Genomic DNA, 24,082 nt, shown 5'->3' on the forward strand with positions numbered 1-24,082 from the left:
TAGTATGTTATGGTATGGTATGGAGTGGCATGGCATGGTATGATCTCTCATTGTATGGTATAGTATGACCTGTCATTGTATAGCATGGTATGGCCTGTTGTTGTGTAGCATGGTATGGCCTGTTGTTGTATAGAATGGCATGACCTATCATTCTATAATATGCATGATATGGTATGGTCTGTCATTGTACAGTATAGCATTGTATGGCCTGTCATTGAATAGTATAATATGGTATGGCCTGTCATTCAATAGCATGGTATGTTATGGTTTGTCATTGTATAGAATGGTATGGTATTGCCTATTATTGCATGGCCTGCCAGTGTATAGTATGGCCATTCATTGTTTAGTAAGGTATGGCATGGCCTGCCAATGTATATTATGGTATCATATGGTATAGTATGATATGGTCTACCATTATATAGTATTGGATGGTATGGCCCGTCATTGTTTAGTATGGTATTGGATGGCCTGTCATTGTATCTTATCTGGTAAGCTATGTTATGGCCTGCCATTGTACGGTATGATATAGTGGGTGGTTGGGGGTGTGTGTGTGTAGGCGTGTGTGTATATATATATATATATATATATATATATATATATATATATATATATATATATATATATATACATATATACATATATATATACATTTTGTTTTTGTATGGTGCAGAATGGTCTGTTATTGTTTAGAATGGTGTGGCCTGTCATTGTATAGAATGGTATTTGTCAATTTAAAACACATATTTTTTTAAATAAAACATCCTATAAATCATGAAACACATACCAAAAAAGCACTTTGTTATAAACTTAAGGAGTGTTTACTTAATAGTACTAGAGGAAAAACATTAATGTATTTTGAAAGCATTGTTAAAAGCAAAGCTAACAACCTTTGGCCTCCTGGTATTGTTATGCTTCACCGAAGAGTCGAAGGGGAGAGAATGAAAAGTAAAAGTAAATATACATGGGAAACGAGCGATGAAAGCAAGACAACCTATAAAACACATACTCTCTTCCAAAGTGCTGGAAGTAGAAGAACAAAATAGGCTGAGACATAAATGGAAGGAGAGGAAGGATAGTCCCAAAAAATGAAGCAGTGCTTGGTCCATGCTCCAGAAACTGTGGAAACATACAACCAGAAAGTGAAGCCAGCTTGTGCCAGTAAATGAGACTGACAATTAAGCCAAAGAATGGTAAGCAATGGGCTGGCTCTAAGCTCCTATTTGTAAACGAAAGACTCTTTTCTATTGCCTTTTCTATACTTTGAAAACAGTGAAACCTACTGCCAATAAACATTACTACAGAAGTCCCAAGAGTTTTTAAGGAATACAATTCAGCTATCTCAATTCACGATGGTTCATGAGCATTTCTGTGTTGTTGTGGGAAGTGCTATCCATGAAGAAAGGTTAAGTAATTTGTACTTCCTTTGTGTCATAGAGCAGGGGGATACTTCGCCTTGGTCTATGCCTATTTCCATATCATTTCCTTGCTTCTTCTTTTGTCCGTTTTACCAATTTCAGTATTTTTGTTTATTCTTGATGGTGCATTTTGTTGAGAGATATTTAGTGCCCTGTGTTTTTTCTTTACCCATGTGCAATCGGGGCTTTCCTATCTTCCTCTCCATTTATATGTTATCTTAATCAGCCTTCTCCTGCTTCGTACTATTGAAACTCTAGCATACAATATTCTTCACTCAAGAAAGGAACCAGAAGAGACAAATAGATAAGACCTAAGACCAGGAGGACATCGGTCCTAAGGGGTGTGAGAGCCTTCCACCATTTTCTTCCTGGGGCCATTCAACTGAACTTTCCCCTGGGTCTTTTAAAGCATTCACACATTCATAAGAGGACTTGTTTCTCTAGCTGGCTCTTCCTGAACTCTACAAGGTGTTCTAGCCTTACATCAAGGAGCCCTCCAACCCTCCAACCCGTGTCCCAACACATCTCCTTCAACTAGTCTGGACATAGGTTGTTGAGTTCGACTTCTTCCCTGGTAACTGTAATTTCTTAGCAGAGGTTGTGGTAGAAATAAATCAGGACTTATTAATCTTCATTTTTGTTCATTGGAACGAACTGGAATCTAGTGATCTGCATTGCTTGTCCTCAATCGTTGGAAGTGGTTCAGGAGTCAGAGGACATGCATGGGTTACTGGGCCCCAACTGTGGGAATTGGTATTGCACCGTTACAACGCAACTTTTACAACGCACTACCATTACTTCGCAACTTTTACAACGCAAATACCATTACAATGCATGCCATTACAACGCATGTCATTACATAGCAGATACTATTACAACGCATGCCATTACATCGTAAGTATAGGTAAGTATATAATTTTTATTTTATTTTACATTATTTTAATAATTTAATTAATGTTTAAAATAAATTAAAATATTAATTTATGTATTTTTTTAAAATTAATTATATATAATAATTTAAGTAATTTTGGGGTATTTTTAGGTTTTAGGGCTGGGTTTGGTTTTTGGGGTACAGGGGTATTTTTAGGTTTTAGGGCTAGGTTTGGTTTTTGGGGTACAGGGGTATTTTTAGGTTTTAGGGCTAGGTTTGGTTTTTGGGGTACAGGGGTATTTTTAGGTTTTAAGGCTGGGTTTGGTTTTTGGGGTACAGGGGTATTTTTAGGTTTTAGGGCTGGGTTTGGTTTTTGGGGTACAGGGGTATTTTTAGGTTTTAGGGCTGGGTTTGGTTTTTGGGGTACAGGGGTATTTTTAGGTTTTAGGGCTGGGTTTGGTTTTTGGGGTACAGGGGTATTTTTAGGTTTTAGGGCTGGGTTTGGTTTTTGGGGTACAGGGGTATTTTTAGGTTTTAGGCCTGGGTTTGGTTTTGGGGGTACAGGGGTATTTTTCGGTTTTAGGGGTAGGTTTGGTTTTTGGGGTACAGGGGTATTAGGTTTTAGGGCTAGGTTTGGTTTTTGGGGTACAGGGGTATTTTTAGGTTTTAGGGCTGGGTTTGGTTTTTGGGGTACAGGGGTATTTTTAGGTTTTAGGGCTGGGTTTGGTTTTTGGGGTACAGGGGTATTTTTAGGTTTTAGGGCTGGGTTTGGTTTTTGGGGTACAGGGGTATTTTTAGGTTTTAGGGCTAGGTTTGGATTTTGGGGTACAGGGGTATTTTTAGGTTTTAGGGCTAGGTTTGGTTTTTGGGGTACAGGGGTATTTTTATGTTTTAGGGCTGGGTTTGGTTTTTGGGGTACAGGGGTATTTTTAGGTTTTAGGGCTGGGTTTGGTTTTTGGGGTACAGGGGTATTTTTAGGTTTTAGGGCTGGGTTTGGTTTTTGGGGTACAGGGGCATTTTTAGGTTTTAGGGCTAGGTTTGGTTTTTGGGGTACAGGGGTATTTTTAGGTTTTAGGGCTAGGTTTGGTTTTTGGGGTACAGGGGTATTTTTAGGTTTTAGGGCTGGGTTTGGTTTTTGGGGTACAGGGGTATTACGACTTTAAATAAATTAAATTAATTAAATTAATTTAATTAAATTTAATTAAATTAATTACAATATTTATAATTATAAATTAAATTAAATTAATTACTTTTTTTTAAATTTATTTAATTTATTAAAATTAAATAATATTATTTACAATTTTTAAATGAATTAAATTTCTTTAATTATATTAAATTAAATTATATTAAGTATTATTTTTATTTAATTTAAATTATATTTATTGTAATAAATTAAATTATATTATTTACTATTTATAAATGTATTAAATTTCATTAATTATATTATATTAAATAAATTAAATTAATTACAATTTTATTTTTAATTAAATTACTATAATTAAATTAAATTAATTACTGTTTTAAAATTTTTTAAATTATATTTATTAATTTAAATTAATTAAATTAACTTTATTACTTTTTTTCAAAAAAGATATACTTACCTATACTTACGATGTAATGGCATGCGTTGTAATAGTATCTGCTATGTAATGACATGCGTTGTAATGGCATGCATTGTAATGGTACCTGCGTTGTAAAAATTGCGTTGTAACAGTCTGTGTTGTAAAATAACGCGTTGTAACGTCATAGATCCGTGGGAATTGGGCCAGTTTTTCTCTGATGTACTAGGGTTGAGCCAAGAATGAACACCAAGTACAACCCTTCAGCACTTGATTCTCAGGACAGCAAGTTGAGCAGTCCAAGGTTTACTCAAAGAGATGACTTGGGGAAAGATTAAAAATGCCACGCAGCAGGGCAAGGTACTGTGCTGCATTGCATGGATGCTAGAAGGCTGAATAGAGCATATTTATCAAGAAAAGGCACTGTTCAGCTGCTTCTATGCGCTGGTGCACATGCAGCTGTCTAGCCCTAATGCAGGCACCCTTTCGCCATGGTGCAAGGGTGCCTGCGTTACGGGTAGGATTATTTATGTGCAGAAAGGGATACAATGCTTAGTGGCATATTCCTTTTTCACTGTGTGTAGCAGAATGCAGCATAAATGGAGAGAGGAAATAACAAGGAGAAATGAAGATATTTCTCCTTGTGCGTCTGTTAGGTGGGCAACCATTTTGGCGCAAACCGAGGTTTACTAGTGTTTGTAAATCTGGGCTTATGTCAAAATAAATGGATGGATGCACAGGAACGTACATTCTCCATCATGTAACGCCTACTCAATGCAAAGTAAAGCATGGCAGCGCTATGCACTGGCTTGCTTTACTTTGTATTTACTAAGCCACGTAAAGAATTGCAAATTGACTTTGCGTGGCTTAGTAAATGCACCTGATGCAAAATCTTAGTAAATCTGGGCCATAGTCTTTGTCTTCAATGTCAGCATGAACGAGGGCTGGGACAGAGATTCTATGGCTCAGAAATAACGGCACATGAAAGGGAGACGGCAGCACACTCTACACTATCAACCGGGTGGGGTAACACTTTGGGGGGAGGAAAAGGATAGAACGCAGGCAAATAGTATCTTTCCACGTTAAATGAAACCAATTTCGTCGGTTCTCACACACTAGAGTGGGTGGGATATCACAGAGGCTTCCCAATTCACTGAAAAATCCCAGCAATACACATTGCTCACCTGCCAGGCTACCTTCACCCTCAATTTGTACACCATAGGCACAAAGAAAATTCAGAATGGAATCAGCTGTGTCCACAGTCAGCCATGACACACATACTCCTTACTCATTTTGGTACACATACACTATGTGTACACATCCACGTGTGACATCCACACACCACTGCATGCAGTGAAGGATCTGGTTGCAGGGGTCTGACATTCTAGTTTAGATGGGGTAGAGGGCAACTCTCCCTGCAGAGGTTACAGGTATAAAGGGCAGTCCTGCTATATGAACCTAATCATTGCCACCACTGTCAGTCCACAATACCATAGTGAACTGAAAGCTGTCACTTCGATTAAGTAGAGTACAGAAAGTGTGCCCTTCTGACCACAAAGTCCTGACTGTTGATATATGTTAGTAGCGTGTGGTGAGACAAAAGAAAAATATTTTAGAACACCAGAGTCGTGATCCTTGGGTTAAGGTCGTACGACGTTACAACGCATACTTTTACAACGCATGCCTTTACTACGCATTTTTCACATCGCAACATCCTTTACAACGCATTCCATTACATCGCATGACACGACATCGCATTTTAAGAAACTACCTTTACAACGCATTCCATTACATCGCATACTACCTTTGCAACGCATACCATTACAACGCATACCATTACATTGCATTTATGGTAAGAATTGGATAGTATAGGGATCAAAATTACTATTCTAACTCCAGGGGGTGCAACAGTAGGGTAAGTGTTGGATAGTGTAGGGGTTAAAATTACTATTCTAACTCCAGAGGGTGCAACAGTAGGGTAAGTGTTGGATAGTGTAAGGGTACTATGCGTTGTAATGGTATGTGTTGTGTTGTTATGCGTTGTAATGACATGCGTTGTAATGATATGCGTTTTAGTGACATGCGATGTAATGGTTGTCTTGTAATGGCATGCGATGTAAAGGATGTTGCTATGTAAAGACCTCGTTGTAATGGCAGTGCGATGTAAAAGTTGCGTTGTAAAGGTTGTTTCCCTTGGGTTACTCGTGGCAGAGGTGCAAATGCACAGCATTATTCAGGGAACTTCGTTGTGCCAACAGATGGCACCAAACCAAAAAAACAAAATACAAACCTCAGGAGGAGACAGAAGCCCACACCAGAAAAAAGCCAGAAGCAGTATGGCTCAATAGTGTTTCTCCGGTACAATCACCACGGCACAATTCCAGAGTTCTAAGAGTCAAGGGGTTCATGGAGACTGTTCTGCCGTCATGGAGCAAGATTGCGGCCTAAATAATTCAGGGCTTATCCAGAGTGCCTAAACCGCAGCGAACAACAGAGGCAGAAGTTCACTCTGGTCTGCCTCTCCTGAGTGATACAACAGATCAGGAAGAGATATGCACTGTCTACAAGTCCAGGGCATGGTATAAAAGAAATAGAAAGGACTAATGCGACTTCAAGCCTCTCTCCTACAGCATAGTGTAACAGAGGCAAAGCAGGCTCGGGTCCACTCTAGTGCTTGCTGTGACAAGGCAGAAGAAGCCTACACAGTCTGTCTCCGTGCCACAGTTATAGTGCACAAGTAAATATGGGGAGCTGACCCTTCTGGTGGTTAGGGGTTTCGCTGTTATTCCTGCCCTCCAAAGATGCCACTCTTACCCACCTTCTTTAACAGGCTCTGAACCCCCTCCCCCCAATCTCCCCACCCCTCCGAGCCCCTCACCAGCCCTGTCCCTTAATGAGGACCCACCTTTCTGTCCACATGCTGGAACTCTTCCTAGGCATTCCTTGTGAGCTGGAGACTTACATCGAGTGCATCGATACCCCTGGAAGAAAACCCCCCTGAGAGGGTGACACAAGTGAGACATTCACGTATTCTGCACAAAAAGGTAAATCTGAACAAGAGAGAAATAATATAGCAGCTCTGAACAAGAAGAAGACATCACAGGAATTCTGCACAAGAAGGATACCTCACTCTGAGTTAATGGGAGCCTTTACATGAACTCTGCACTAGAGGAAGACATTGTAGGAGTCTTGCAAAAGAGAGTAAAAGCAGAAGTTCTGCACAAGAGGAAACCATAAGAGGTACTATGCATAAGAGGGATATGTTACTTTGAGCAAGAGGGCGACACTGCGAGAACTCTGCACAAGAGGGGGACTTTATATGAGCTCTGCAGAAGAATGAGAAAATACAATAATTCTGCACAAGACTTTACTTTACAGTGCAAGAGGGAGACGTTACATAAAATGTTCTCAAGATGAAGACGTTAGAGGATTTCTGCACAGGGAAGTGACAATATGAGAGCTCTGCACAGATAAAGACATCCCATAAACTCTACCAAAGTGAAAAAGGCAATTCTGCACAAGGGAGAGAGGTGAGGAACTCTATACAAGAATACGATATTACAGTAATTCTGTACGAGAGATATTACAGGAGATCTGCAAAAGAGGGACATGTTACAGGCCCTCCACACATGAGCGATAGGTGAATGCACAAAAGTGAGATAATACAGGAACTCAGTGTAAGGGGAAGAAGTTACTACTTACAAGAGTAAGACGTTAAGGGAATTCTGCACAAAAGAAACACATTAGACAAACAGCAGAAGTGGGAGACTTTACAGAAACCTGGCACAAGAGGGAAATATTATGGGAACTCTACACAAAGGAGTGATACAAGAACACTTTACAATAGAGTGGTATGAGGTAGACTGCCTGAAAGGGGGATGTCACACACACTCTGCACAAGATGGGTTTAGGTGTTACTGGAACTCTTGTCTGAGAAATACTTTATAGGTACTTTGTGCATGAGGGAGACGCTAGTCATAGTAAGAGGGACTATTTTCGGGAACTCTGCACTGAAAGGAGATGTTACAAGAGCCCTTGTTTACGGGCACTGTTTAAAGAAGAGCATCAGAGGGAAGGATAGAAATCAACTTTTGAGGTTTTAATTAAAGTAGCAACCACCTATTTCACCAGGTGGCACCGATTACAAACTGGCTAAGCTTGCCGATAGCCTATATACATTGGTATGGCCACATTTGTTATACGCAAAATAAAACTGCTAACTGCTGCAAGACTCCTCCCCGACTTCACCCAAGGGAATGCATGACTCCAGTTATGCAATCACTCCACTGACTATCTGTAGCTAGAAGGACAATGTTCAAGAGCACTCTTCATTGTCCATATAGCCTCCCAAGAAAAAGCACCATAACTACAAGCTAAATTCAAACAATACAAACAAGATATGACACTGCACTCTACACTGCCACCACTTATTATACCACCTTACCCTAAGAACTTCGCAGGAGGGACGGCTTACACGGTACAAGCTGCCAAGCTCTGGAACTCACTACCAGGCAGTATTAGAAGCATCCAGGAGCATATATACTTCAGAAGACAGTTGAAAACATGGCTATTTCCAATATAACAACATCCCTCTATCAGACTGCAGGTCCCAAATATCTGTACACTAAGACCGATTCTTTGCATCTCACAATGACACTCAGATATGGGATGATAGTAACAATGCCCATCCCAGCTAATCTCTCTACTTTTTCTATCTCCAACCATGCCAGCTCTGGACCCACAACTATAAATAAAATTTCAATTTGGACTACTCAGTGCAGTAACCAGCTAAGCAGGCTATCATCTTAACAAATACCATAAAAGAGACTTTCAGAGCAGTTCAAAGCTACCCGCATACTGAAAACCATAAGCTGCATGTTTATTTCTCACACCTCATCTACCACTACAGTGTAATGTCCTGCCTTCCATAGCACAATAACCGCACCTGGGTAGTCATCACGTATGAAATGAAAACACTTCCCACATAGGGTCGCAAAACAAAGATAACACTCCTCCAGCCACACACCCTGCATAGAGTAGCTTCCTGCCCATGTAAGTAAGTGCTTCTGTGCCCCACATAGGCATAGTAAGCGCTATGTAAATGCCGCAATACGACACAATACAAAGTTACTATGGAATTAATAAAGTTGGAGCTTCGGAAAAAAGTGACCTCCTTCTCTAAAACCGTGGGATTCTGCACTTACCTTAGCAGCATCTGACAGGACTTGCAGCAAGCAGTGTCTTCAAAAGAGTACATCTGGAAGTCGTGTGCATTGGCAGTCGCATTATCGGGATAAATATTCGATCTGAAGCAAAAGAAGAGAGAGCTCATGTTCATGTAACATATTGCTTGATGGCGTCTGTGCCGGTATTATAGCAGAGAATAGTTGTTTGTTTGATGAGGTCTGGGTAAATATTTCGTTCCAGAATGTTCCTATGCTGGATGAAGTGTAGTGGGCTCTCGGAATCCAGAATGTGCCTTTGTTTGAGGTTGGTTCGGGATTCCAGATCGTTCATTTGCTTTATGGTTCCTGGCTGGATTTTGAGAGCCAGAATGTCAATGTGTTTGAAAGTGTCTCAGCTGATTCTGGATTCCATAATGTCATGTGGTTGATTGCGCCTGGGCGGGTATTGGATACTCTCAATGTGCCTTTGTTTATGATATACGGGTGTGTTTTGGATTCCAAGATGTGCCTCTGTTTGATGGTGCCTGGGTGAGGTTTCGATCTCACACTGCCCTTGTGGTTGATGGTATTTGGAGTTTTTTTTTTTTACTAAAGAAAGTGCCTTTGTTTGATGGCGTATGAATTTGTTTTGTATCGCAGAATGTCAATATGCGTGCTGCTGTCTGGTTGGGATTAGTATCGCAGAACGTGTCTTTGTTTAATGATGTCTGGCTGAGGATTAGAATTCTAAATTGCCTTTGATGTTGTTGAATTTTGCATTTCAGAATGTGCTTTCCTTTGTTGGTGTCTTTGTGGGTTTTGCATTCCAGAATGCCCCTGTGCTTCATGTTCTGGTGGGTTTTGGATTTTAAAATATACATCTGTTTGATAGTATCTATGTGATCTTTGAACTCCAGAATGTGCCTGTGCTTGATGGGCTCTGGTTAGGCTTTGCATTTCAAAATGTCTCTTTATTTAGTGATGCCTGCTTGAGTTCTGGTTCCCAGGCTGTCCGCTCTTTTGATGATGTCTGCTTTAGTTGTAAAACTCAATGTGTAATCATTCACGGATTGGTCTCATTAAAGTAGAGGAGCATAAGCACAAGTTATAGAAACCCTGTCACCACATTAAGGCCACTCAAATTGTTCAATCTCGTAACAGCCCAGGGGATGCGTATGAATGTGGGCACTGACCAATGAGAAAGGGAGAGTAGCAACATAGTTTTATCACCATCACGTTACAGAGGAAGGCAGGTAGGCACCAGTGGATATGATTCCCAAGGTCTAGATAGAGCAGATTTCTATCAGGGATTCCCTTCCTCTTGAAGTGCGGTAGAAAAACTGAGCTCAGATGGCTCTCTATCGAACAGGCAGCACTCTTTCCAATGCAATGATGTAAACTCAACTCTACTCAGGGCCTGATTTAGGGTTTGGGGGACGGGTTTCTCTGTGACAAGCGTGACAGATATCCCGTTTGCCTAATTACAGGTGCATTATTTCCTAATGCACTTATAATTAGACAGACAGGATATATTTGTGATGGAGTAACCTGTCCATAACATTTTAAAATGGGCCCTAAGTTCTTAACTACAGCTGCTTGATCTAAGCATGTGAATCTCTTAAAGCTCTAAAGACACTCAGGAGCTCCTTTGGCATCACCCTCTCACTGGCAGCAAGAAGGGCTATACTCTACCACAAATACCAGTTACACACGACCCACCCCATGTTGGAATAGAATGCAAATAACCCTGCAGGGACTTACAGTGCCATCTCAAACTGTTCCATCCATTTCTTCTTTAATTCCCTGGTTTTGAAGAACAGTTCATAGCCTTGGCTACCATGACTCTCGATCAGAAGGAACATGTGAGACCACTGGGAACAGAAATAAGAGATGTTAACCAAGAAAACAGGCCCTTCATAACTAGTTTTGACTCTATCCAGCCGTTCAACATGCCCTGTGATAAATCGCCAGCTTTTCCAGAGAACAGGAGAGTTTTTTTTCTGAACAGAAAGAGTACTCACCTGGCCACTGATTCTTAGTTGAAATTTGTTGACTATTCTCCTAGCTTAAGGTACTGCCTTTCGGACTAAAATGTGACTTTGGCCCCTGGCTACAGTAACCGAGAATTGATGCTCTGCTGAAGCGACTGACCTGGAGAGCTAGTTGTACTTCTGTCAAGGGGTCACTATTATGACAAGTGAGTCTTCCTACTTTCCTGGTTTTACTCCCGGGCCTTAGTGTGCACACTCCACTTATGTGCGCATTGGTGGTGGAATAATGAGTGACACAGCAGGCACAGTCTCTAGCACCATATTTATATATTATTTAAAGAAGGGAGAGGGGCACAATTTTGAGGTAAATCCAATGTTTTAAAAAAATTATTTTATTACATATACTTCTGGCCAACATAAAGTTTGTTATATCAGATGACTTCTTCAGGACTCAAATGATGGTTGTTTAGTCACAAAAACAGAGATACAACTAGTACAAACCAGGTTTTAAAAAAAACATAATTTGAGAATAATTCAAGCAGAGTAATATACTACAGTCTGACTACATCTTCCCACGTTTGCGTGTTCATCTACTAAAACCTTCTCTTGTCTGAGTCAACTTGTGCACTTAAATTATGAGCTAATGTATCTGCACATTGTTTTAAACAATAATTCTACACATTTAATTAAATATCAAGTTTCACCATATCAAATCATTTGTAATGGCATTCTACGATTTTCAGTAAAACGTTGTGTTGGACTTGGCCCTTTTTGCAGGGTCATCCTGGCACTTTTTGCCTTCCTCCTTTTTTTTTCTGGCCAGACGTTGGTGGCTTTAGGACTCTGGGCACTTTATCACTGCTGTTCAGTGTTAAAGTGCATGTGCTCTCTATGGTAAATGTGTAAGATTGGTCTACACCTGTTTGGCGTATTTAATTTACATATCAGTCCCTTGTAAAGTGGTATCTCATATACCCGGGGCCAGTAAATTAAATGCTACTGATGCTTGCAGCGCTGCTTGTGTAATCCACCAAAGTAGCCTTTGAAACCGATCTCAGGCCTCTGCCATTGCAGGGCCTGTGCGCGCAGTTTACTGCCACTGTGCCGTGGCACCTAAAGTAGGTGCAACGTCTGTGACTCCCCTTTTACTTCATATCAGTCACCATTAAGGTAGGCCCTAGCTGGCCCTATGGGCAGGGTGCGGTGTAGGCAAAAAGTAGGAAATGTGCCTCAACTGCGTGGCATGTCCTGGTAGTGACAAACAACTTATTCGGTTTTTCACTACTGTGAGGCTGCCCTCTCATAGGAATGCATTGGGATTCATGTGTTTCAGTGGTGATTCCTGACATGAGAGGAGTAGCGCAATAAAGTTTGGTATGTTTGGAATAGTGGTAATAAATGCTGCGTAATGGTGTTCACAGATTTATTATCACTATTTTAGAAATGCCACTTTTAGAAGTGGGCATTTCTGTATGATATGTGTCTTTGGGCCTGCCTGTTGTGTATTGCATGTCTGGCTCTGGATGACAGGGGCTGGGGAGGTGCAGTGGCTCCAGAGGAGCTGTGTGAGTCAGCGCTAGGCTGAATAGGTCGATCTGCATTTGGAGTAGTGGGAGGAGTTGCACTTGATCCTGAATAGGACTGTGCCTGCCTTCCACAATGCTGACTCCACCCCCTGTGGTGTGTCTGGCCAGACCCTACACTGACAAAGGAGGTTGTTGTGCACTGTAAAGATGGCCTTAAGGGCCCCACAGAACTGGTTTGGACTGGGCTTAGGTCAGTGCCAAAGGGAAGAACAAAGACACTGACTGGTATAGGAATTGGGGCTGTGATCCCATGAAAAGGTTGAACTTTGGACCTGCTTGGAGCTGTGTTGCTGAAGGACTGCTGGGCGCCAGGAAGAACCGCCACAATGAACTCCCCCTCTACTGGAGAGCCCTGTGAGCTGGCCTGCGTGGGGCCCAGCTCTGCCCCTTGTGACTTGGGGTTCAGCGTATGGTGAGCGCTTGACCCATCCCCTTCAGGGCTTGGGGGATCCTGCTCTGCAGGACTCAGCAGATTTAACGTTATGAGAGCGATGGAGTCATTGGAGGTGCCTCTCCCTTGCTGTGGGGAAGTTCTATCTTTGTTTGCCTGATCCTTTGAGCATCGCGCCTCCTGAACAAGAAAAAGGAGCGATATTCTGGCTGGGGGATGCTGATCTTCTCAGAGGCAGCGCAGCCGCTTGAGCAGCCGTGCCGCAAAACCGAAGTCAGGCCGCTGCTACGCCTGGTTGTGGGCGGGGCGGCATGATGGCCAAAGTGAGGGGGAGCCCCAGAGTGGGAGACAACCCCGCATTGCCATGTCCTAGGGAGGCAGGGCCCAGCCTCAGAAGGAAGACAAAGTCTGCCGGCCCAATGGAGACATCATTCCGGGATCCACAGCCAAGATGCGGGCCGCCGGAAGCCAGGCAAAAATAGAGCCTGATTGTGGGCGGGGCCCACTGCCGCAAAGAGCCGAGCAAGGAGAAGCAGAGCCTCCTGGCCTCCCATCAACTGGGGGTTATTTTCAGTGAAGGGGAGATCGAGTCAGTGTCTCCCCTTCTCCCACCTTGAAGGAGCGTTCCTTACCTTGTGGAGGACCAGATGGAAGCCTATACAGAGGTCCCTGTCCAGCGCCGACGGTCAGAGCATCAGGGCATTCTTTTGCAGCAGCAGAGGTAGTTGTACCCCCGCCCCTTTCACTGTGTCCCTGAACGGGGTGAGACTAGCACGAGGCCCGAAAGCCTATACCTAGGATACCAAGTACATAAATTGATACTTGTATAGCGCACTACTCACCCACAAGGGTCTCAAGGCGCTTGTACGAATACCGCTGTGGAACCCATCCTGGCTTTCCCTGTGAGGCGTCCACTCCTGGGCACCCCCAAGGTGGAGGCCAGGCATCCTTAGCGTTGTGGGGGCCGTTGTGGAGATTAAGCAAGCTATTGCCCAGAGTTGCAGAGTGGGACTCCATGATTGGAATAGGCACCAAGGCGACAATTATCAGGTCCGTGGAATTTTGATCCCAAGACCCGCCGAGGCAAGGAATTGAACCCTGGTCCCGGGCCAGAACTCTGCATCAGGGTCTGCCGCTCTAACCATTGAGCCACACTTCTCCACAAGGAGAGTGCAGATATCACGGTGAGTGTGGTGCTCATTGTAGGAGAGTAGGGTCTGCAATCCTATGATCACCCCAGATTTTTGCTTTTTGCTTCACTGGTTTACGACTTTCCCTGGCTGTGGGCCTGCTAATCAGAACCACAGCCTAGCTGTTCTCTCTCTAAATTGACACGTGTACCTTAGGTGCATTTACCAATTGGTACTGGGCCACCTTATCAGTCCCTGTACCCAGGGCATAGGTGTACCCAGGGCCTACCAGGGGCTGCAGCATGTATTATGCCACCCCTGGCTGGCCATCTAAATCTGACACAACTGGCTGCTCGACAGCTGGGGCAAGGTGGTGTACACACCCTTTGCTTTAGATATAGTATTCCTATATCTAACCCTAAAATGGACACATGTATTCCTATCAGTCACTCCTATGGCAGGCCTTAACAATCCTGAAGGCAGAGTGCTTGGAATTATGTGAGATGGTGCTCTGGCATGAGCTGAGCCCGTCTGCAGCTTGCGGAACCAAGTCCTAATAGCTGTTCCTTGATGACGCGTACCATATACACTTAAGTGCCTTATAATCCTCGCGCTTATTTGCCAACTTTGGTATCGCTTTATCAAAACATGTCGAGTAAGGTGTCATACGAATTGGAATACTAACCCCTCGCCAATTCTGGCGACGGGGTTAGCATTCCACCCTTCTAGAGGGACACGACATGTATGTAACTGTGAACCCCGGTTAAAGTTAACTCGAGCCTCAGCATCACAAAATGGATGCTGCCACTGATGGAGCAAGGATTCGCACGTAACGCGACTTGCTCTCTTCATGAACCTCGGCTTAAATCATAACTGTACTAACTCTGATTGTTTGTCATTTATTTGTATTTCCCCAACACACGGGTGTCCCTAGGAGGCTTGCCTATGTGTTTTTCATCATAATCAAGCTTGCACATTAATAAAATGGCCGCTTTGCAGAAATCCAGTCTGCGCATGCGTCGGTCATACCCATGTGACGTGACGCACTCGCAATCTGGAGGGAAAAGTTCGCACATGCGCAGTGGTGTTAAAATGGCCGCTTGTCACTAATCATGCTTCATGCTATCTTAAGCCGCTTTTATCTATGCATCTTTTCTGCACTAACTCTTAATGCTATAAGTATTATAAAATAAGGGATTAAGAGTAGTTGGTCATGGTGTACAGTGTATTCATTTTATTCTGTGTTATTAATTTGTTTTCGCTTACTTTTCATGTACCGCGTAAATGAGGGCCTTGAATTGAGGATGGGATCCATATTGATGCTGACGTATCACTCATCACATGACCTAAGATCTGGGACGTGCAGCAATGGAACCTGACCAGATTGGCCATTGAAAAGGGGACTGTCCTTTCCAGGCGCACCTTTGCCCTTGAAGACTTTCTATTTTTATTCTGAAATGCGCAACAATGTTGCAAACCTTTTCTTCACTATTGTACTTTCCCACACGTAGGCCTGGGAACCAGGTGTTAGGGGGAGGGGTAATGTCACGTGCAGTATAGGTGGTACCTATGACCAAACCACCTCCCTTGACCAATCAGAAGATGGGACTTTGTCATTTTGCAACATTTATGGGTGGTCTTGGGGATCTAAACTTGTATAAATAGCCTAGCTTAGCTTAGAGAAATTGTCCGACTTGTCCGACTAGCAGACCTGTCACTGACCCTACGAACTCTATAGGTGCCTGATACAGAGTGCTGCGGAGCATTCTGCCTGAAACTTTCCACAAACTCCAAGGGGTGGAAATTAGTCCTAAGTGCTAAGCGAAGCACTTTGTTGGGAGATTCGAGAACCCAATCGGGGTTATTGGCGGATTCCGTGCAGAAGAGGGGGTAACGCTGGCGTTGCATCCGATGCTGTAAGGGGTTGGTCGTGCCTTGGTGAACCCAGTCCTGACCCAGACCTGAGGGGTATCCTGTCCTGACTGTCCATGAGCTGTACCTGCTCACCTTCTGGTATTCCTGAAACCTTGAGGGTCCTTGTCCCGTTCTTTCCCAACTGACCCGTGGCCAGGGTTAGTCCTCATTCTCACCTAGGTAACTATTGACATAGGTGTCTGTCTGTACTTACTCTCAACTTTTCCTTCTCTGATTAAAGCAAATCTTGCCTGTGATATTCTCCATATCTCCTTTGAATGTAATTCTATGCAATTGATTATTAGTAAATGTTCCACTTTTACCCTTCCTATAGGACATTGCTAAACCAGACTGTTTATCTAGCTTGTTCCACTTATTCCCTTTCCCTTAGTATGGTTGCCGTGAAGTTAGTAAGATAGCATAAGGTTTAGGAAATAGTGTAAAATTATTAGGTCACACATTAGATTTTTCCTCACGTCTTTGCCCTAGATTAAACTGTATTAAAAAAGTGTTCCTTATGATTCATGCCCTATAGTGTTCCCTTTTACTCTATGATACTCACTTTGATCCAGAGTTACATTCTGGTTCTAATAATTATCATTGATGTATTACTGTGCATTTGCCTGCTTGTAATGGCATTTTCGTCCTAAACTTATACTATATAAAACCCTTAAAACCAACAAGGTGTCTGTGGTCATTATACATTAAAAGTAATATTAAAGGTATCAAATGTGTAAAGTAGAATCTTCTCTCTTTTAGGAAAACCCTTATCACCTATCCACTGCTAGCTCCTGATCTGTCAGGAGTAATGTGCCTGTGGTAAGTCAGGTACATGAATAGAAAGTGGTGTAAGAGTCACCCAACCGATTACTCATAAGAGCGTGCGTGAAATCGCCTGGTTCACCCCAGTATAAAAACGTTAACATTGGAAATAATCACGCAAAGGGCCCAGTGCGTGGAAAAGTTTGGTGAGCCGGGTGACCCGCGCGCTCTATCAGTAATTTCTGGTAGCAGAGGATGGTTAGGACTAGTAAGATAGGTAGATAAGATAGTTAGAAAATAAACCGTGAAAAATAAATGTGCTGCTAAAAATTGTTTTTTTAATATTGACTGTATTACTTAATATTTTATTGCAAAAGAAATCGATTTCAAAACTGTTTTAAATGATTTATATATGTATTGCTGCTAAATATTATATGTTTTGTTAACCAATTGTGTGTGATTGTTGAGTGTTGTCTGAAATCCCCGGGGAATTGTATAACGGATGGTGAGTAGAATCCATCGCGTTCTGAGGTCATTTGTAGGGAGGAAAGGTTAGTGCATGGTTCAAGTGGAACTGGAAGCGCTAATTAGGTCTTTTCGGAAAACTGTATGAATGAAAGTAACGGGATTCTGATAGAAACCTTGGTCTGATATCACCTAGTAAGGGTCACACTAAGGGAGTAATAGAGTCATCGGAGCTTGTATGATAGCAAAGGGAAACGCTGACGAACCCCAGGCTTAGTATATATCCCGGAAAGAAGTGGATGAGACTGGGTAATAGCAGGTTTTCTAATGCTTGCGTGAGGGTAGGCAATAGAAGTCTATCCGAAGTGTATGAAAAGTAGACAGAAGTGGTTTACTTGCAGTAAAAGAAGAACTTTCTATCTCTTTAGAACACTCCTACACAATGGCGAATGTTATACGTTGTTGACTAAAATTAACCATAGTACCTTAGAGAAAATACAAAGTTTCCGTTACCTTGTAAAGGAGGGAGACAGTCGAAGGGCTGCTCTGACGTCACTCCGTGCCGCGCTGGTATTGGTTAAACCAGCGGGTGTGTAGTGAAGCCGAAATTGTAAGGGAGGGGTGAGTGCCTGAGCGTGAGAACGCGTCTCGCGAAAAGGCCGCACACCCATTGGTCGAAAACTTTTGCAACCTCTGCACTGATTGGTTGTTGAGAAATTGGAGTCGCGCTAGCATTGGAAGCACAAACGAAGTAAACATTTTCCGCACCGAGCTTATAGGTTGTTACGAGCGGTGTATGTGGTACCCTGATTTTCTGCCTGATCCACGAAATCTAGGGTGTCATAAAGAGTTGATGAGCAAAGGCAGACCTCACAACATGTACGGAGGAAAGAGAAAAATGTCATTTGTCAGCAAAATAAAGAATTTCTTCAAAACTGACAAACCCGTACGGACTAGGGAAGGTGTGATCATTCCTCCGCCAAATACTTCAGCCTCTTTCATGATGTTAGAGAAAGGGTATCATACCTGTGTATGGTTAGAGAACTGGGTAAAGTACACTGCGGAGGATGGAGTTTTAGCCTTTCCCATTGATGGTACTTTTAACGGGAGAATCCTATTTAACCTGAGGACCCGAATGAATGAATTACATCCCAGACCTAGATTAACTCAGTATGAAGCTTTAGAGGAATGGGAAATTGAAGCTCTAGAGCGAGACAGACCCCGAATGGACAAGGGAGTGACCCGATGGTATCCAAAAATGGTAAAGGAAACCAAGGAGCAGAAATTGAAACAGTGGAGACAAAATATGATGGTAGAAGGGTTATTCCCCATGTTCGGAGCTAATGAAATGGCGGGAGGGAAGAAATGTACTGAGAAAACACGGCACATGATGCCCCTGGGTGAATCGGAAGATGAATTTTTAGAGGACTTATTTATGAAAGGTCCCCCGCCTTATAATGAAGAAGCCAGATCTCAGAGCTCAACTACTCCATTAAGACCTTCAGGAAGAAGAAGTACTAGTGAAGCCGATTCCACAGGGATAGAACAGAGAAGAGCGGGAGGAGAGGGATTTGGTAGACCCGACCCCGTGGTCCCGAATTACAACCCTTTTGGTGAAGGACTAGTTTTGTCCACTCCATCAGCTCCGAATCTATATCCTTCTCTAGTACCCCAAATGATACAGGATCCCCCCATGAATCGAGTATTACACGAGCAGGAAAGGGATGCCCTGAGAGGACAGCGGAATGATCTCATACATGCCATCGCTCAGATAAATCCAAATCCTGAAGCCCTGACGATTCCAGTAACCATTGGTCCAGTTTTTCCCCTATATGGGGACAGAATGAATACTCCAAAAACTCCAGTCATAACCTCGATGATGCCCCCGCCCAGAAAGGAACCACTCATTATTGATGACCAAGCAAGTGAATGTGAGTCCATGGCTTCCTTGATGGATCTGCCTAATAGGGAGCAGGGACCTAGTATGTCTCGAATGGGAACTCAGACTGGGAACAAAGATGTACTAATAGAGTCGTCATCAGGAACTCAAAGTGCGACAGTGGTAACTCCCGAGGAAATAGAAAGATGGACCCGAGAATTAGAAAAGGGAACCCCTCATCCAAAACCACTAGATATTTATAAGCTAAGAATAGAGCTAGAGGAACTAAGCGCAGGAAATATGGGTTTAGAACGATTGAATGTCCGGGAGGAAGATGAGTTGTTGTTCATGTGCAAACACCTTACTCGGAACGCAAAGATATACTATGACAAATTAATGGACACGGCAGTATGTATGGGAATAGATATCAGCAGATCCAAAGTACTCCAGAAATCCTACAGAGTAGAATTTTCAGACAAAGATCTAGAAAACCTGAATACCGCAGGGAAGAAGACGCAGATTAAAGAACTGATAAACTTAGCACAGAAATGGGGAGATCTAGACAAGTGGAAAGCCAGGTGGGCAAAGAAAAAGGAGGATAACAAGGAGAGACCCCGGACTGCTGAGTACGTCTTACAAGAAGCTGACAAACCAGAAAAATTATGTCCCATGAGGGAAGTCCCAGGGGGAAAATATGTCCATGTCCCTTGGTCCAGACAAGATATAGTATCATTTACCAATGACTTTCCAAAATTACGGGAGAAACCAGTCGATTGGTACCGACAGGTCGAACGCTTCATAAAAGTTCAGAAATGTCTTCTGAAAGACCTGGATGGGTTTTTCGACATTGTGGTCCCTGTAGATTTGTGGACCGACTGCAAAATTGAAATTGATTGGCCTAGCGAAGAATATGCGAGAGACGAGATAACAGGAGCTCCCGCACCTGAAGTAATGAGGAAGTATGAGCAAGTCATACAGTACCTCAAGAAGAAGGTGCCCGCAAAAGAAACTGATTGGACCCGCATAGATAGAACTACCCAAGAGCGTGATGAATCAGTTCACTCCTATTATGAAAGGTTACTGCAGGTCTTCAAAACTTACAGTGGAATCGATAATGTGGACCTGAAGGACATGACCCATTTCTGTTATCGATTCGTGTTAGGATTGAGACCTGAAATATCCCAGTGGATTAGGGATAACAAAATCAGTTGGCAAGGGAAACCCATTGATGATGTTCTCAAATATGCCAAATACTGCGAAGATGAGATCGAGAACAAAAAGAAAGCCCTAAAGGAAAAGGTTATGTGGGCTCAGGTGAAATTAGCTGAACAACAAGAAAAACAGTTAAGTAAAATGACTAACAGTAATAATGCTCCGAATCCGAATGCTGGGGGTGGAGGCAGGTCCCGGGTAAAGATGAGTAGGGAAGAGGCGATGGAAAAATTCCCCTGTCACGGATGTGGTCACATGGGACATTGGAGAGATAAATGTCCGCAATTGCAGGCTGGTAATGCCCCCGTAAATGGTTTAAATCCACAGGTGCAGAAAGAGGGGATCCGAAAGACCCAACAGCAGGTAAATCAACCCCCGGTGCCACGCGCACCTAGACAGAATTATAGGAATCAGGGTCAACAGAATGAAAGGGTCGAAGTGTGGGAAGGAGAGAATGAAAGAAATGCACCCATTCCACAGTACCTGTTAAACGATACTTTTCTCTGCGATGATCAATACTGACGGGGCCTGAGAGGGGAGGACAAGGAGTGCGTGCTTGGTGCCTCCTTACCGGTAGACCAGACTGGACTGTAAATGTAAATGTAAATGTATTGGCATTTATATAGCGCACTACTTACCCGTAGGGTCCCAAGGCGCTTCGACCGCTGCGAGACCCTTCCTGGCTTCCCTGAGAGATGGTCCCGTAATGGGTATCTCCAGGGTGAGACCAGGCATCCCCGGCGGTCTGGTGGGGCCGTTAGTGAAGATGAGGCAAGCTAATGCCCAGAGTTGCCGAGTGTGATCGCTGATCAGAGTGGGCACCGAGGCGAGAGAATTATCGAGTCCGCTGACCCTGGTCCAGAAACCTGCCGCGCCGGGAATTGAACCCTGGTCCCGGGCCGTCCTCTGCTCTCGGGTCTGCCGCCTCTAACCAGTGAGCCACACTACTTGAAGGAAAGGTTGAAGGGACAGATGTCACCTTTCTGTTGGACACTGGTGCTACCCGTTCCACTGTGAGAACAGCGGACGTTCCTAACCTACCCCTCTCGGGAGAAGCTATCCAAGTAGTGGGAGTTTCAAATCAGATAATCAGTACTCCGGTAACAGAACCTATGGAAATTTCCATAGGAAATTTCAAGGAAATGCACAGATTTGTGGTCTGTGATTCTAGTCCCGTGAACCTATTAGGACGAGATTTGTTGTGCAAAATGCGTTGCACTATCTTTTGCTCACCAAATGGTGTTGAAATCCAGACCCCAGATGAAGATGGCCTATATAAATTGATGTTACTAAGGCCCGACACAGACATTAAGCCCATGTCCATTGAAAGTCTACCTGAAGAACTGCAATCGAGCGTAACACCTGAAGTTTGGGATTTTACTGGAAAAGATGTAGGCTTAATGGCAAATGTAGACCCAATTAAAATAACTATAAAAGCAAATGCTTTATACCCAAATACCAAACAGTATAAAATGAGTGCAGAAGTGAAAGAAGGAGTCGCAAAAGAATTAAACAGATTGCTCAAAGCAAACATCATTCAGGAAGTGATGAGTAGTCCCTGTAATTCACCCATACTTGGAATTAAGAAGCCTAGCGGAAAGTATAGGGTAGTGCAGGACCTGCGCAAGGTAAACCAAATTGTAGTACCTTGCTGTCCCATAGTGCCAAACCCCGCAGTAATACTGTATCAAATTCCTTGGGAGGCGGAATGGTTCACTGTCATAGACTTGTGCCATGCGTTCTTTTCCATCCCATTGCATCCAGAAAGCAAATTCCTTTTCAGTTTTGAATTCAACAGCCAGGTCTATGTCTGGAATCGTGTCCCCCAGGGGTACACCGAAAGTCCATCGATTTTCAACCAGATCCTAAAGAAATGTCTTGAATCCTTAGTACTGCCTAAAGAGTCTGTCCTGGTACAGTACATAGATGACCTACTGGTGGCATCTAGAAGTCAAGACGACTGTGTCACTGATACCATTGCCTTGCTGAATCACCTAGGAAAGGGAGGACATAAGGTCTCGCCAGACAAACTACAGTTCTGCAAAACTTCAGTAAAATATCTGGGGCACCAGATAGAGAAAGGGATCAGGAAAGTCACTACAGAAAGAATTAAAATAATTCGAGAAATGTCACTACCAGTAACCCAGAAAGAAGTAAGAATGTTCCTAGGAGTTGTTGGGTACTGCAGACAATGGATCGTGGGTTTCGCAGCCATAGCTAAACCCTTGATTAACATGACAAAGAAAGGAGCGGAAGACCCAGTTTGTTGGAATGATGAATGCATGACTGCTTGGGTAACATTGCGAAATTGTCTGTGCACAGCTCCAGCCTTAGGAATGCCTGACTATTCTAAGAACTTTGAATTGTTCTGTGACACGAGAGACAATTGTGCGCTCTCGGTCCTAACCCAGGAACATGGTCTGATTAGACGTCCCGTGGCCTACTTTTCAGCCGCCCTAGATCCAGTGGCTGCTGGATTACCTGGGTGCCTGAAAGCAGTAGCTGCTACCTGTACAAGCCTAGAGCAGAGTGAGAACATTGTGATGGGACATCCTGTCACTGTATTTGTTCCACATTCAGTTGTGATCTTGCTCACCCGAACCAAGACACAGTATCTCACCCCTAGTCGGCTGACTAAGTATGAGAGGATTCTCATTCGTGCAGAAAATGTAATAATCTCCCGATGTAATATCTTAAACCCCGCCACTCTATTGCCCCTCCCCCATTGATGTAGAGGCAGGAGGTGAAATTGACCATAACTGCATAGACTTGACTGAATTTAGCACAAAACCCCGTCCTGATATCAGAGAAGTGGCCTTAGTTGATGAAGACCTCAAAATGTTTGTGGATGGTTCATGCTTGAGACATGAGAATGGAGGTTTAAGTGCTGCCTATGCCGTAGTCACTTTGGAAAAGACCCTGGAAGCTTCCTATCTTTTCGAGGTTAAATCTGCTCAAGTAGCGGAGCTCATTGCCCTGACAAGAGCTTGTAAAATTGGGAAAAACAAAAGGGTAACCGTGTATACTGACAGTCAGTACTGTTATGGGGTTGTTCATGACTTCGGCCAGCTCTGGTTGCAAAGAGAATTCATGACTTCCTCAGGTTCTCCTATCCGTAATGGAAAACCAGTACAAAACTTACTAGAAGCCATCCAATTGCCCAAAGAATTGGCTGTGGTCAAGTGTGCGGCTCACCGATCTGGAAATGACGAGGTGACAGCCGGAAACAGATATGCTGACCAAATTGCCCAGTACTGCGCCCGACACAAAATGTCCCTCCTAATTAAATTATGGGGAGGTGAAAGCAGCTGCCAACTGATGTTGTTTGAAAGATTGGGAACATGGGATGAATTGAGAGAATTACAACAGACATCCGACAAGAAAGAAAGGGACATGTGGAGGCAGGATGAATGTCAACCCAGGAAAGGAGATGGTGTTGTGGTCCACGTGACTGGTAGGCCTGTACTACCTGAACGACTGGTTACCGCAATGGCACGGATAATACATGAACCAACACATATTGGGAGGGATGCCATGTGCCGTATGTTTGAAAAGGTGTTCTACAGTTCAAAATTCAGGAGCACAGCGGACAAACTTTGTCAGAGGTGTTTAGTGTGTCAACAATTCAATGCAGGAAAGAAGACAGTAGTGGAACAAAGTACCATTGGGAGAGCAGAAGGTCCCTTCATAAGGATGCAGGCAGACTTCATAAAACTGCCCCAGTGCAAGGGATATCAATATG

At 43.3% G+C, this 24,082-nt stretch overlaps 1 protein-coding gene across 2 annotated transcripts in view; it reads right to left on the reverse strand.

The window, feature by feature from the left end:
• Positions 1-24,082, reverse strand: part of VAV1 (vav guanine nucleotide exchange factor 1) — a 606,828-nt gene that overhangs the window by 117,350 nt on the left and 465,396 nt on the right. For both annotated transcript variants that reach the window (XM_086963789.1, XM_086963790.1), the window contains exons 15-17: positions 10,772-10,881; positions 9,050-9,151; positions 6,751-6,842 (exon numbers count right to left, since the gene is read on the reverse strand). In XM_086963789.1, coding sequence (XP_086819915.1) covers positions 6,751-6,842; positions 9,050-9,151; positions 10,772-10,881 — 304 coding nt within the window. The remainder of the gene's footprint in view (positions 1-6,750; positions 6,843-9,049; positions 9,152-10,771; positions 10,882-24,082) is intronic.

Source organism: Lissotriton vulgaris, chromosome 1_1 (assembly GCF_964263255.1).
Source record: "Lissotriton vulgaris chromosome 1_1, aLisVul1.2, whole genome shotgun sequence".
NCBI classification, from domain to species: Eukaryota; Metazoa; Chordata; class Amphibia; order Caudata; family Salamandridae; genus Lissotriton; species Lissotriton vulgaris.